Source organism: Podarcis liolepis (genome assembly GCF_965112155.1).
Source record: "Podarcis liolepis genome assembly, chromosome: 3".
NCBI classification, from domain to species: domain Eukaryota; kingdom Metazoa; phylum Chordata; class Lepidosauria; order Squamata; family Lacertidae; genus Podarcis; species Podarcis liolepis.
In genome coordinates this window covers 87,136,480-87,150,245 of record NC_139557.1, presented here as the reverse complement: position 1 = coordinate 87,150,245, position 13,766 = coordinate 87,136,480, and the positions used below count along the sequence as shown (strand labels likewise).

The following is a 13,766-nucleotide window of genomic DNA, read 5'->3' as shown; positions in this document are numbered from 1 at the left end:
ATACAAGCAGCTATGGATAAAATCTGAAATGATGCACATTGAAAATATTCCTTGTTCCCTATTCCATGGCTGACTCTTGACCTGTTGAGTTAAGGATGGCTCCTAGCACGCCTAACAAAGCAGGTTAAGCAGTTCTCCTTCCACTTCTCCTGAGCTTGTTGAGGGATTAAAAACAAGGTAATAATATGTATACATATCAGTACAAACTCTTTAACCTAAAAATGAATACAAGCCCTATACACAATTTTGCAATGTAATCCCATGCATGCTTTAGTTGGAAGTAAATCCCACTTTGTTCAACAAACTTACTCCCTAGCATGTTTGTTTAGGATTAGAGCATTAGAGTAGGACTTCTAATGGTTCCCTAAGTATGGGATAGAGTTTGAATATATATGAGATAATGAATAATTTGCTAATGGACAGCAATGGAGCAAATTAAATATATTTTGCAAGAAAAGTGCATGTATTAATCATCCTAATCTTCCTTCATTTGAAAAGCAACAGTAAATGTTCACTTGTTACCATTACCATTCCTTCATAACTCTGAAACACATGTATGAAAACAAACCTGATTGTTGCAGCACTGTTGAAGGAAAATGACTGAAACTGGAAATCGTAGATAGGTTGCTTTAGTACTCTTGCCAAAACTTTGATTCTCATCAGAGGTGGACAATCTGTTGTGTATCTGCCATCTTCAGCCCTGTTTAAGGTTTAATTATCTTCCATCTGCTTGAGTTGCTCTGGAGGACCTTAGAGATACTGAAAAATAACCACACTCTCTTTCTAGCAGTACCCCCTGAGAGTTTGGATAAAGACGGTTGTCTGCTGTGCCCTTATCAGTTTGGAGGATTGGGCTGACTTTGCATTTTAAAAATGACTTTTAAAGGGAAACATTGGTAGGGGGCAGGGAGAGGCACACATCTAAAATTTTGGCCTTCCAGTCAGATGTGATTTTTATGAAGTGTGACATGAGTTGTAATTGGCCCTGTGCCATGACCTGGAACAGAAGGCTTTAAACCAATTAGGTCTTCTTACACTGTTTCCTATAACCATACAATTGCTATTAAGCTACTTTATTATTTGTTGTCTGACAGTAATCCTTGTAGACAGTAATTTATCAAATGCTGCCTCTTGGGGCAATGCTGCAGGGTAGAGGAATGTTTCTCTGGGTTCCTTAATTTCTCAAGTCCACATCTTTTAGATGTTTTAGATCTCACTTAATGGAGCCATACTTCTGAATTACACAACTGTGTCATGACTGTCTAATTAAAATATTCCTATAGTCAGAGGACAGAACTTATTTATCTTTCCTTTGGTCATCACCTAGCTACTTGAGGTGTTTTATAAATGACAATATAATAGAGTATAATTACAGGTATTTCTTATTATACTATCTACCATCAGCCTCATCTCCTACTTCAGTCTCCGTGTGTATGTGTGTGTACCTTCTATTTCACAAGTCCTTTTAATATGTAAAATGAAACAAGGAACTCATTATTCTGTTGTATATTACTTGAAACAAGTAGAAGTTGGATAGTACTAAGACAGAGGCACATAGATATTGACATAAATATAGAATGCACTAATAGTATACAAAACAGGGTTGGGAAACCTTTTAAAACTCAAGGGCCACATTCCCTCATGTCCAATCCACTGAGGGTTGCATGTTAGTGCTGAGCAGGCCTACCTGTGCACACTCTCACTCACACACTGTGCCCTTTTCTCCTTCTCTCACTGTGTGCTCTGCAGTTCCTTTTATACACTTGAGAAGACCATTTCTCAGTGTAGGGAGAAGAATATATGAGCAGGAGCCAAGCAGAAATCACTCCCTGTGTTGACTGCCAGCTTGCCGTGATACCCCAAAGACACCAGAAGTAAAACATTGGGATATTCAGAAAGGATCCAAATGGTCCCAGCTGTACCCTGCTGCAGCCAAAATACAGGTGGGGACTAGAACACCAGTAGGAAAGATACCTAGTGGCCCCCACTTTGTTCAGCAGTTTGGTTCTTCTTTTTGGTGGCAGTGATGCTGCCATCAGTAAAATGGGTCTGGGGGCTAGCGTGCCATTCTGAAATGCTTGATAGGTTGGATAAGGCCTGCAGGCTGGTGGATCCCTGCAGTGGTGGACCTTGGGTCTCAGCAACGCCAAACCCCCCCCCCCACCTCATGCTCCGTTCTAAATAATAGTTGTGGTATCCCCTACTGTGCCCCCGAGTCTCCGCACTCACTGCAACTGAACTGGTTGTGCTCCCCTAAATACGCCTCTGTTGCCTGTCCCTGATCACTGTTGCAAGACCCCATTTTCTCTGTTGGAGTGCCATTGCATGTCATATCCTGAGTTTCAGTTATTCGATATAAAAAAGATACTTTCAGGCAACTTGTGAAGGCAAACGTTCTATATAAAGCTGGCTGTAGATTTTGGAGGGCCTTTGGGCAAGACATCCTCTGCCAGACCTCCCTCCTACAGTGAGTCTGCTCCTAACTGCAGCAGGTCTAGGGGGAGCTTTGGCCCGCAACAGATGCACAACCAAAACTACAGGTTAGACAGCTAGAGGGACTTGCGTGCTTTTCCACTCTTCTTGCCTCGTATGCTAGCGCTCTGAGCATAAAAATATTTTTTTCATAGGTAAGTATTCCATAATATAATTTCTCTGCTGCAGCTTGAGGTGGTACAGACAAGACATAGATCTAGCTCTTCATCTGTGGTTTGTAAGAACTGTGCCTGTTTGATTCCTAAAAGAGAAGTGACATTGGATCATTATTTAATAATAATGATGATAACAACAACAACAACAACAATTTATTTATACCCTGCCCATCTGGCTGGGTTTCCCCAGCCACTCCAACAAAATATTAAAATACAAATACAAAGCAGTGTATTTAAGCCATTTGGGTACCATTGAAATACAGGAGAGTAAACTGGTTTGGATTTGGCTGAAAGTAACCTAATGATAGCCATGTGCATTGCAGAGTTTGAATGTTCTGTCAGGCATGGATCTTGTATTCCACCTTGAGTAATTTCCCTTTGGAATGGCAGCCTAGAAAATTTACTGTAAGAATAATTTATTAATTTGATTTTTTTCTGAATTTGGACTTTGCTTCTTCAAAGTTTTCCCAAAGCTCTTGCTGTATTCCTTTGCATCCAAACTGTATATAAAAATGCAATTTTTGCCATAATGTGTTTAGTCTTTGGAGCAAAAAAGGAATAATTTCATTGGGAGTTGAAACCGTGCCACAGAAACAAATGATTCAAGCTTCCTCAAAGATAATTAAAACAAAACTGATAAATTAGAGATTCACTGCTTGGAGACCATGGTATATGAATTGTTTAAATAAATGCATGAAATAAACTTGGTGGTAAGCAGAGTTAATGGTGTGTTTTTTTAAACCCGAGTAGTGATGACTAAAAGAAAAGGAGCAAAACAAAATCACAGTCAGCTTCACAATGGACACAGGAAGGCCACAGTGAAAATATAAAGCTGGTGAATTTTGAAAATATATTTTTTCCATTCCAGTTGCAGAACTTGCTAATTGATGAGAGTAAAATTTTATAAAATAGAGTAGCGTATCTCAAGCTATCTCTCCCTATCACTCACTTTTAAAATGCTATGGAGTCTAGAAAATGTCCCCAAATACCCACAGAAAACCCAGTAGATAAAAGTGTGGCTGAAAACCTCCTAAATTTCCATCAGAAGATTTCATTTTTAGTTAAGCTAAGGTTTTAAACATTGCTAGCATGATAAACAGCACTGAAGTTAAAAGTTATATCATCTTTAATGGGGGATTATGTGGAAGAGCTGAAAAATTGCTCTTAACATGTCACATTTGATGAATAGAAACTTGTTAATTTAATAATGCTTCTTCTTTCACTTTGGATGACAGGATATTCTATTCAAACGATTTTTGTTAGTTATCTTTTCGAGCTCAGCAGAGATGGCATGTTGTACTCCACTTGGGATTTTCCAGAACTTTTTATTAGTAGCTTCAGCTGTTCATTAACCTCTGAACTCTCGCTCTCCCTTTAGAGAATGAGGGGAACAGATTGATTCAAGGTTAATGCTTGTTTATAGAAGGTGATGTCTCAGAGGTAATACAAAGGGTGAATAGGCCACTGTTAGCAAGAAGTGTTCCATCTGACTTTGCCGAAGTATTAAGAATTGCAAGCTGTGCAGCCAGGAGTGAAGTTCACAGGTATCTTTGTTAAACAAAAAATGCTCAAATAACTTTAAGTAAGAGTTTAACAGCAAGGGCTGAGATCCAAAGGATCATGTGTGTATTTTCCAACATATTCCAGCCTGCACTTTTTCTGAACACTATAAAATCCGCTCCTGAAGTTTGGGAGACCCCCCCCACACACACACCAAAGCAAGATACAGTGTTTCTAGTTGAGGTTGGGTGGGGTGGCAGCAATCCCTCCCTCTGTGAACAAAAGAGTTTTCTACTCATACATGGAACTGGATTCAAACCATAGAAGCCATTGTGTGTTTCAAGTGATAATGTGGAATGTGAATAAGGGCATGACAAAAGACAGAGGTTCATTTTTGCAGGTGAGGAGGATTGATTTATTGAGTTTGTCTTTGATGTATAAAACCTTTCATTATGATGAAAACCTACTGAATAGTATGTCTTCAGTGAAAAATGGAAGCCTGGGTTTTGTAGCGGTTTTTGTAGTTTTGAAGTGTGGCTGTATAATGGACATGTTAATGGTGTTGAATTAAATAGCCTTCAGTTTTTGTTTGCTTGGAAATCAAATACAATCATGTTGCGTATTTTTTTAAAGAATAAGCCTGCTACAATTATTGAGGTTGCATGGAAAAAAAGGCTCCAGCTACTTCTCCCCCTAACCCCTCATTTATATCTCTGCTAATACCTCTTTAGTGCAGGTACTAGATATAATGTGTGACAAGTCTTTGGTCTGCCATCATTGTGTTTCTGGGGTGGCTCTGGGGTGGGTGTTAGACTGCTTTCCACTTGGTGGGATATTTTCTACCCCAAATCTATTTTTTTCAGCAAACCTCTGGGGATTGAGAATTGCATTGGGCCCCAAATAAGGTGCCTTCACCCAGAGGAGATAATTAAAACTGATCCTTAACATAGTTACTTCTAGCATAAATGTTATTCCAAGGCGTGACGTAGACTTTCCACATTTTCTTAACCTCTGCATTATTTCTTCCCTTGTAGGTACATTAGAATAGTTGGAACACACAACACAGTGAACAAAGTTTTCCATATCGTGGCTTTTGAATGCATGTTCACCAACAAAACCTTCACTCTTGAGAAAGGCCTGATAGGTAAGTGATATGACAGAGCAAATTATGCACATATTAGCCATGAAAGCAGAATATAAGTTTATGCTAACTCTTCAACTCATCGTAGTGTGTTACTAGCATTGCTGTGTGTCTAGTGGGGTGGAATGTTCAAGTATATGCCACCATTTAATTGCAGTTCCCATTATGAAAAAATATCATATAATCATAGTAATGTTGGTGTGCAAAAATGTAGGTGACTCCATAGTCTAAATGTCTAATGCCTTCAGTGTGCAGGACTTTGCCAGTGTCTGCCTTCACATTTCCTATATCTGTATGATATTATGACACACCATAGCCTAATTCCGGTGTTTGCTTTCTTTGTAAAAGAATAAGTGGGGAGGGGAGTATGGATGATCACAGTAGCTCCATGTACTCCCCCCCCCCATTTTGATTTAAACAAGGTCTTGGATAGCTCAGTTGGTTAGAGCATGGTTCATGATAGTGCCAAGGTTGCAGGTTTTATCCCTGTATGCGACAGCCGCAGATTCCTGCAGTGCAAGGGGTTGGACTTGATGACCCTCAGGATCCCTTCCAACTCTACAATTCTATGATTCTAAGGTAGCAGAAATCCGAACAGGCCTAGCACCAGTTTTTGGCCTTATGCCAATAACTATATTGTGCTAGGTAGTAATTGCCAAAAGGGCATATGTGGACTTCCTAGGCTGCTTTGTGACATCAGTGTGGAAGATTAGAATTTGTGGTGCTTTGCTGGCTCAGTAATCATTGCTCCTCATCATAAATAATTATTTGCTGATGTAACAGATCATCAGTTCAGACTCTCAGATAAATCAGGTTCTTAATCATAATTTCTTTTCAAGGTTCTCCAGTGCTGTTAAAGACCCTTAGTTTCTAATAGCAGCCCTGGACTGGCTTTCTGTGTTTGCTGACTTGAATGAGAGCAATCACGTTCAGTGCACAATAACTGTTTCCTTTATAGGTGCAAAATCCTGATATTGCAAAACCTCTGCAGCTTAAGGTTGTAAAGTCTTAAATGTTTCTTTTATAGCAAACATTAAATGGTGAGATACCCTTTCAAAAGCAGTGTTGGATTTTGTTAAGAATAACAATATATTAAAAGTGTGCCATTATCTATGGGGAAAACCGAACATTTAAATGCCATGTAGCCATGTCTAAAATATATTTGAATTCTGCCCTGATGATTATCAGAGCAACTTCCTTTTTTATTGACTAATAAATAGTGTATAAAAATGTGACTTGGTTTTAAGCACCTTACTTCAAGGTATTCTTCAAGCATTCTGTGAGCTTTAACAATTGTTTTAGCTTCTTGAAACTTCACCTTCTTTATTAACACAGGAAAATATCAAATATTTGTTTGACCACCATTGATTGAGGGAGATGTGACTTCTCAGGCTTGTTCTATAGGAGTTGGAGATACTGAACATGTTGCTATGCCAAATATAAAAGCCTGCTTAGATCAGACTAGTGGCCCATCTAGTCCAGCATTCTGTTCTTAAAATGGCTAACCAGATGATGGGGATGATTAATTAAAATTCTATACCACCCTACATCCAAAGATCACAGGGTGGTTTACAATGTAAAACACCAAAATCCATAACATAATAACAGAGAAATCCTGTATACCTGAAGGAACGTCTCCGCCACCATGATTTAGCTTGGACACTGATGTCCAGCTCCGAGGGCCTTCTGGCAGTTTCCTCACTGCTAAAAGTGAAGTTACAGGGAACCAGGCATTATTTTTACTAGTTAGTATTGTTAATTATATTATCCCTGGTGATCTTGCGTGGGCTCAGAACTAGCTTTCTGGTGCATTCTTAGTTGATATCCATCTTCCCTCCACAAGAAAACAGCATGTGTTTCATTAGTGACAAACTTCCTCCAATCCCAGTCTTTTTTACCTAAAGTATGTGTATCGCTGTGAGAATGTGATTTCAGGGAATAAAGAGAATTTTAGCCTATTGTGGCAGAATTCTAACCTTTGAAGATGGAGGGAAGACAACAACTCTGAAGGCAGCTGCTGCTTAGTACAGTGGTACCTCGGGTTAAGTACTTAATTCGTTCCGGAGGTCCTTTATTAACCTGAAACTGTTCTTAAGCTGAAGCACCACTTTAGCTAATGGGGCCTCCTGCTGCTGCCGCGCCACCAGAGCATGATTTCTGTTCTTGTCCTGAAGCAAAGTTCTTAACCTGAGGTACTATTTCTGGGTTAGTGGAGTCTGTAACCTGAAGCGTATGTAACCCGAGGTACCACTGTACTTAGAAATAGTAAGGAAACTGTATGCAGCTTCCAGTACTCAAATTAACTCCACATGGCTTAGACCCTTTGCTTACCCACCAACTTGTGACAAAATGACATTGGAACAGAAGTTTAAAATTCTTTGCATGTGTGCACACATATGGTAGAACAAAACCAGTTAATAAAACCAGTTAATATATGCAGATTATATTACAAATTCCCCGAAGCAGAACTTAAAGAAATAACAAAAGAATATGCTAATTTATTTTTTGTTTAAACCATTAGGATATATCAAAGAAAGTAGAAATTTTAAAAGTAATTGGGTTACAGTAAATAGGGGCAAGATGGGGAGAGGGGAATAAATAAACAGAACGGTAGTATTTTACAACTGTATAGTAAAATGTACAAGCAGCCTATGTAGCATCTTGTCTTGTGAGTGACTTTGGTAAACCTGGGCACCAAGTATGTCATAGTTTTATATCTGTTTAGATTTTTGTTCTATTAAAGAAAAGTTCATTCTAAAATAGGAATAAGTGTACTAATGTATGACCAGAATAACTGGGTCCAGAACTAATGGTGGATATATTGCTGTCCTGCGATTACATTAAAGATGGCAATGGGTAAAGCAGAATAATGAGTTTATATTAATAATGTGCTGAGGAAATTTACCCTGATCCCCCTTGGCAGAGCATGGTAATCACATAGTAGGCTATGTAAATGCTTATTAAAAAGTTAGGTCATATCCATACCACAGCTCTTATAAGTTATTCCTTCTCCTCTGATTTCTGGCGATGAGTAGTGCTGTAGTCCTGTGGGCAGCTCTTTTAACCCTTTCACAGATACTCAAAATACTAGAACCTTAGATGTCTTGGTAAAATCTGCTTGTTCATACATATATACAAGTTGAACAGAACAGAGCAGACATATCCAGAAGACAGCACAGGGTTTTAAGGTAGTAACAGTTTGCAGCAGCATTCCCCCAACCCAACTGCGTTCTCTCAGGTCAACTGCAGAAGTACAGCTGATCTCTATTGTAGACTGTGCTCAAAATTGTTAAGCTTATTTTGTTTAGCCCCTACTTAACCATTTGTGGAGCATCACAAATGACATCGGTAAGCACCTCTGAATACCAATGCAGCCAAAGTCCAAGAGAGAGATGGTCATTTTGTATCTCCAAAAAGTATGCTTATAAAATTAGCACCTACCTTGTTAAGAAACCAAATAAATATTGGTTTAATATTGGTTTGCTCATCAGCAATGCTTAGCCTTTTTAGAATGTCAGTTGTATAAATTTCACTTTGAAAGCCACCTATGATAGAGAATGAATCTGTTATTCAGCTAATTCTTCAAACAAACCAGGTCAATGAAAGACTTCACAGGCTACATTATTTAATCTCTCTTTTTTTAGTCATTTTCAGTTGGATCAAGTAACTGTACATATATATGGGGATCATTTGTCAGATGTATTATATTACCTTGCTATAGCATCTACATAATGGTCATTCCTGTATACTGAAGATTAGAAGCTGTGCAAACAAGTAATAAAAATGAAGGATTGATAATAGCAATTTTATGTTGCTGTGCCTTACATGCAATGTTATCAAGACAAGTCATTACCTGCCATTTTCTGACATTTACCAAATAATACAGTGACACGCCACTATAAGCCTTGTCCAAGAATTGCTGTTCAGCATTTAACTCATTATTCAAAGGTGAACAGGCAAACATATATGGTTTATCTAAGACAAACCCTTTGCATAAATCCTAACATTTAGCAGAAGAAAATTTGTATTCTTAGGTTGAAACCTAATATGTGACTACGTACTGCTGTAAACAGCACCCCTAAATTGTGGTTAGTTCACACAAACTATGGTAAACCATAGTTAATGATATACTGTGATTACACCTTTCTAGTCTGTTCTTCTCTTCCTTGCTAGCATGTGGAATAAACAAAGCACAATCTGTGGCATAGTATTTAATCTGAACCAGGGATTATGGCTTGTTTCACTCCCAACAAACCATAGCCTGTAACCACAATTTGTTGCCTTATAAATCGTGGTTGTTGGAGCAAAACAAGCCGATATCCCTGGTTCAGTCATAACATTATGTCAAGGATTGCAGTTTCTTTCCTCCATATGCTAGCAAGGAGAAAACAAAGAGCCTAGAAAAATGAGGTTCACAGTAAACCATTAGGTATAGTTTACCATGATGTCTAAGTTGGGCCCCTAATTGAGACAATACCATTGATACTGGAAACAGTATTTTTAAACTACAGTATGCAGAAGTCCTCTCAATAGTGTGTTCAGAGCAGATAAATGCGGCCTCATTGTAGTAATGAGCCAAATTAGACTACTTTGGGTTATGGTGACATATGCATTCAAGTCTTATTTTTAATATTAAATTAAGCGATATTACTGAATAAATAGCATATGAAATACACTGCAATGTAGTGTTAGAGCTAAGGGTATAATTTTCTTCATTGTTTGCAACTGGGTACTTTTTGTTCAACAGTCACACATAAAGAATGCATTAGATGAGTCACTTGTGCAGAATGGCATAAATATTGTATTTAATATGAAGTTAGAATGCTGAAGAAAACAAAAACAATATGATTATATTAATGCTTTAATGACATGCAGCCAGAGACTTATTTACAAATCTGAGTCTGAGGTGTACTTTTATAATTCGAATCAAAATAAACAAGTTTTCTTAGCAAGCTAGATACTTGTTCACAGTTCTTATGCTGAGCCTCAGAAAGTCATGACATGGGGGAGGGGTGCTGCTGCTGAAACAACATAGCCCAGTCTCAAAAATTCCCTTTATTTCTGAATTCTCTGAAGGCAGAGCTTAATTTGAATCAGATGAGAGACTTCAAATCACTATTCAGTATCAGGGCTCAACTCTTGGAGATATGAAAAAGAGTGGTTTTCAGCATATTCAGAGTGTGTTATGTAATGGCAGGATATTCGTAATCACCAGCCCCACATCTGGTAATAAACAAGGAAGGGGTTTTCAGCACTAAATATTTTAATATGCAGTGATGTTTGAGATTTTCTGAGAAGCAGAATGTCAATCCCTAAAATAAAATATTTGAGCCCTGTCATATGCATTTTACATATCAGGGGAAACAGTGCTCTGTTTGGTCATAGTCTTTCTATCTCCTTTCCTCTGATATGGCTTCTGAGTTTTTCCCCACCCATGCCTGGCAGTGGACAGATATGTGGGCAGCTGGCTTGGGGTAAGCGGATGAGCACTTTTTGTGCCTAGGAGTATACCCTTTCCATTCTTGTCAGTACTGTGAAGCCTATTATTATGGAGGAAGTTCCATAGGAAGGTCCATAGGAAGTTGTGCCACTTACTTCTCAGACATAAAAAGGACACAATGGAACAGGGTATCATGTTGTACAGAAGCCTGAGCAATATTACTTTTAAGGCTTGTCTTATGTGCCTACTCAACCTCTTTGATCTGCAGAACTGGTACCTTCACAAGTACCATATAATGTCTTTTCTGCATCTGCTTGATGCAGCCACACAGAAAGACAGACTTGTATGCTTTGGGAACTCCCAGGCAATATTGCTATACTGTTTTAGATGCCTGCTATACACTTTTTTTTTTTTTTTAAGGAAGCCTATCCATACACATAATTATTATCTGTTTATTATTGATCATTGTTTTATATTGTTCCATATCTCTCTGAATAAATATTTTACTATACTTCTGCTGCCATAGTCTTCCACTTGTATGACTGGAGAATTAGACTGGTATATTTACTTGCCTGAGTGTGAGTATCCCCTACAGTACTAATTACTGTAGTGCAAGAAGGCATGTTGTGCCTGGAGATGGTGGCCAGGAACCTTTTCCAAAGATTGGTGAATGAAAACATCAGCTGTGCTTCACTAACGTCTCACAGCTGTCCAATTTGTGTTAGTGAAAAAAGAGACTGCTTATAAATTACCGTACCTTCTAGAATTCTGTGTTACTGGTGGTTCTTCTGCTGAACCAAAAAAGGAAGTCCTATAGAAGCAGAAAGGTTCAGTAAGTTTCTTATGCTGCCTTGAGGGCTTGGTTGTTGGAACTATTTCGTAGCAATATTCCCCACCCCCCTTATACACAGAACTATGTGCATCACTATCTTTCCAGGTTGCTTTCAGTTTATTGTGCCATCTTTGTACTACTTCATAACACTCCAAGGGACAAAACAGTGAGTAATGGGTGCAGAGCAGGCGATGGAGATAAAAAATTGGATGTCCTTGGTTATCCTCTAGGGAATGCTTCCCTGAACGATGAATCACTGTACCCTTATTTGTGCATCCTCTTGTGCCTTAGGAGAAATTGTTTAAAATGTCGGGTAAGGGAGAAGATGAATAAATAATCATTCATTTGTCTTTTGCTCAGTGGCAGTTATTATAAAAATCATTTAAACATCTAGCAAAGGGAAAAAGTCAAATCAATTTCTTAGCAGTACACCTTGGTGTTGTGAAATATTACTGTGCCTTTCACTTAGTGAGGCATCCAGAAGGTGCTGTTCCCTTGTCCAGTTTAATGTCTTTTCTGCATGAAAGCCATTGCCACCCTGTTCTTTCTTTCCCTTTTAAAGGTTAGCTGTCTTTTAAATTTGCACAGGTTTTCCTAGCAACAGCTGTCGGCTTTTCAGTAAGCATACCCTTAGGAAATTATGAAAATTTTAAGACCATCTAAATAGTGCTGGGACTTCTCTTCTACAGTGAATATGAGATACATGGCCAGTTTTATTTACCACTATACATTTTTTCTCTGGATCTACAGCCCTGTCTTCCTAGTTCATATTTGATTTCTTTTTTCCAGACCAGTAACAAAAGCTGATCTCAGAGGCCTTTAAAGCACCTGTAGCTTTTGAAAGAAGGTTCCTCACTGAGTAGTTCATTAATTTCCACTTGTACATTCTCAGATTCGAAACCTCCATACTAGTAAACAGTAACACTGGGCATTTATATTGTTTAATTCCAATATTCAGGGCACTTTACATTTTCTTTTAATGCAACAAAATATACAATAATAGCAAGAATGTACTACATTTATTGTTGGGCTGGCGAGGGCAGGTGGAACATAGCATTTATATTTAATGATTGTACATATTATGAAATTATTTCAATTTTTTCTTTTAATTCTTATGGAAAGTCCAGGATTATTATCTCCACATTGCAGGTAGGAATGAGATTCAGGGAATAGGCTTGACAAAAGACATATAATGAGATCATAATTGACTTGAGGCTTAAAGAAGGGGAAATCGCTTAAAATGTTGGTGACTGAACTTTACCTGCTTTCTGGGAAACCCAGCCAGATGGGCGGGGTATAAATAGTAAATTAGTAGTAGTAGTAGTAGTAGTAGTAACAGTAGCAGTAGCAGTAGCAGTAGCAGTAGCAGTAGCAATTTTGTACTGCAGGGATGGGGAACCTCATGCCCAGGGGCACAAATGCAACCCTCCAGACCTCTCTGTCTGGCCCATAGGACTCTGCCCAGACTCTCCCTCTTCTTGGCCCCGCTTTCCTTGAATGACTTTGCCTGGCTGAATTATGTTCTTGAATTGTAATAGTTTATCCACAACTCCGCTTCCAGTAGTATTTCAGTTGCACCTTGATGTCATTTTGTTTCTTCCAGTCATTTCTCATTTCCACCCATGTTATGTTTGTCATAGTCACTTAACTTCCTTATTAACTTCCTTAAAAAAAAAAAAAATCTCAGACACATCTCTGGGTTAAGTCTGTAGACCTACAGCAGTAAAAATTACCAGGCCAAAAAAAAAAAAAAAGTGAGGATGGGAGACACTCTCATATCATCGGAGTGACTTGAATGTATGACTGGGAGCCAGGGAGCTATACTTGGCAGTTAATCTAGATCTCACAGAGCCAGAAATGGATGCACCTATCTCTAAAGTTGCTACAACATACCCAATGGCAGACAGACCTTCCTCAGACTGCTTTGTGGTAAATGTATTGATGCTATCTAAACTGATCTTTTGTTTACTTCCCTAAGTATGCAGAAATCTTAGATTAAAGGTACTGTTCAACTGTGGCATTTGGAAGTTTTTCTAACAGGACTGCCTTTGTACTCCATTTCAGTAACTCAAGAGTCTAGGATAAACTCCCATCTCCACTTCCAAAGGCAGCATGGATTTTATTGCCAAGACACAGTCAAACTAGACATGATAGGAAAATAATGTTTCTTGTTCATGTGTATCCCTGTTTATGCATAAAGCGAAG

The 13,766-nt window shown here is 38.5% G+C and overlaps 1 protein-coding gene across 1 annotated transcript in view; it reads left to right on the top strand.

Moving 5' to 3' along the window:
- The window catches only part of BTBD9 (BTB domain containing 9), a 152,614-nt gene that overhangs the window by 75,926 nt on the left and 62,922 nt on the right, over positions 1-13,766 (top strand). Inside the window, exon 8 of the mRNA XM_083497199.1 lies at positions 5,183-5,292. Coding sequence (XP_083353325.1) covers positions 5,183-5,292 — 110 coding nt within the window. The remainder of the gene's footprint in view (positions 1-5,182; positions 5,293-13,766) is intronic.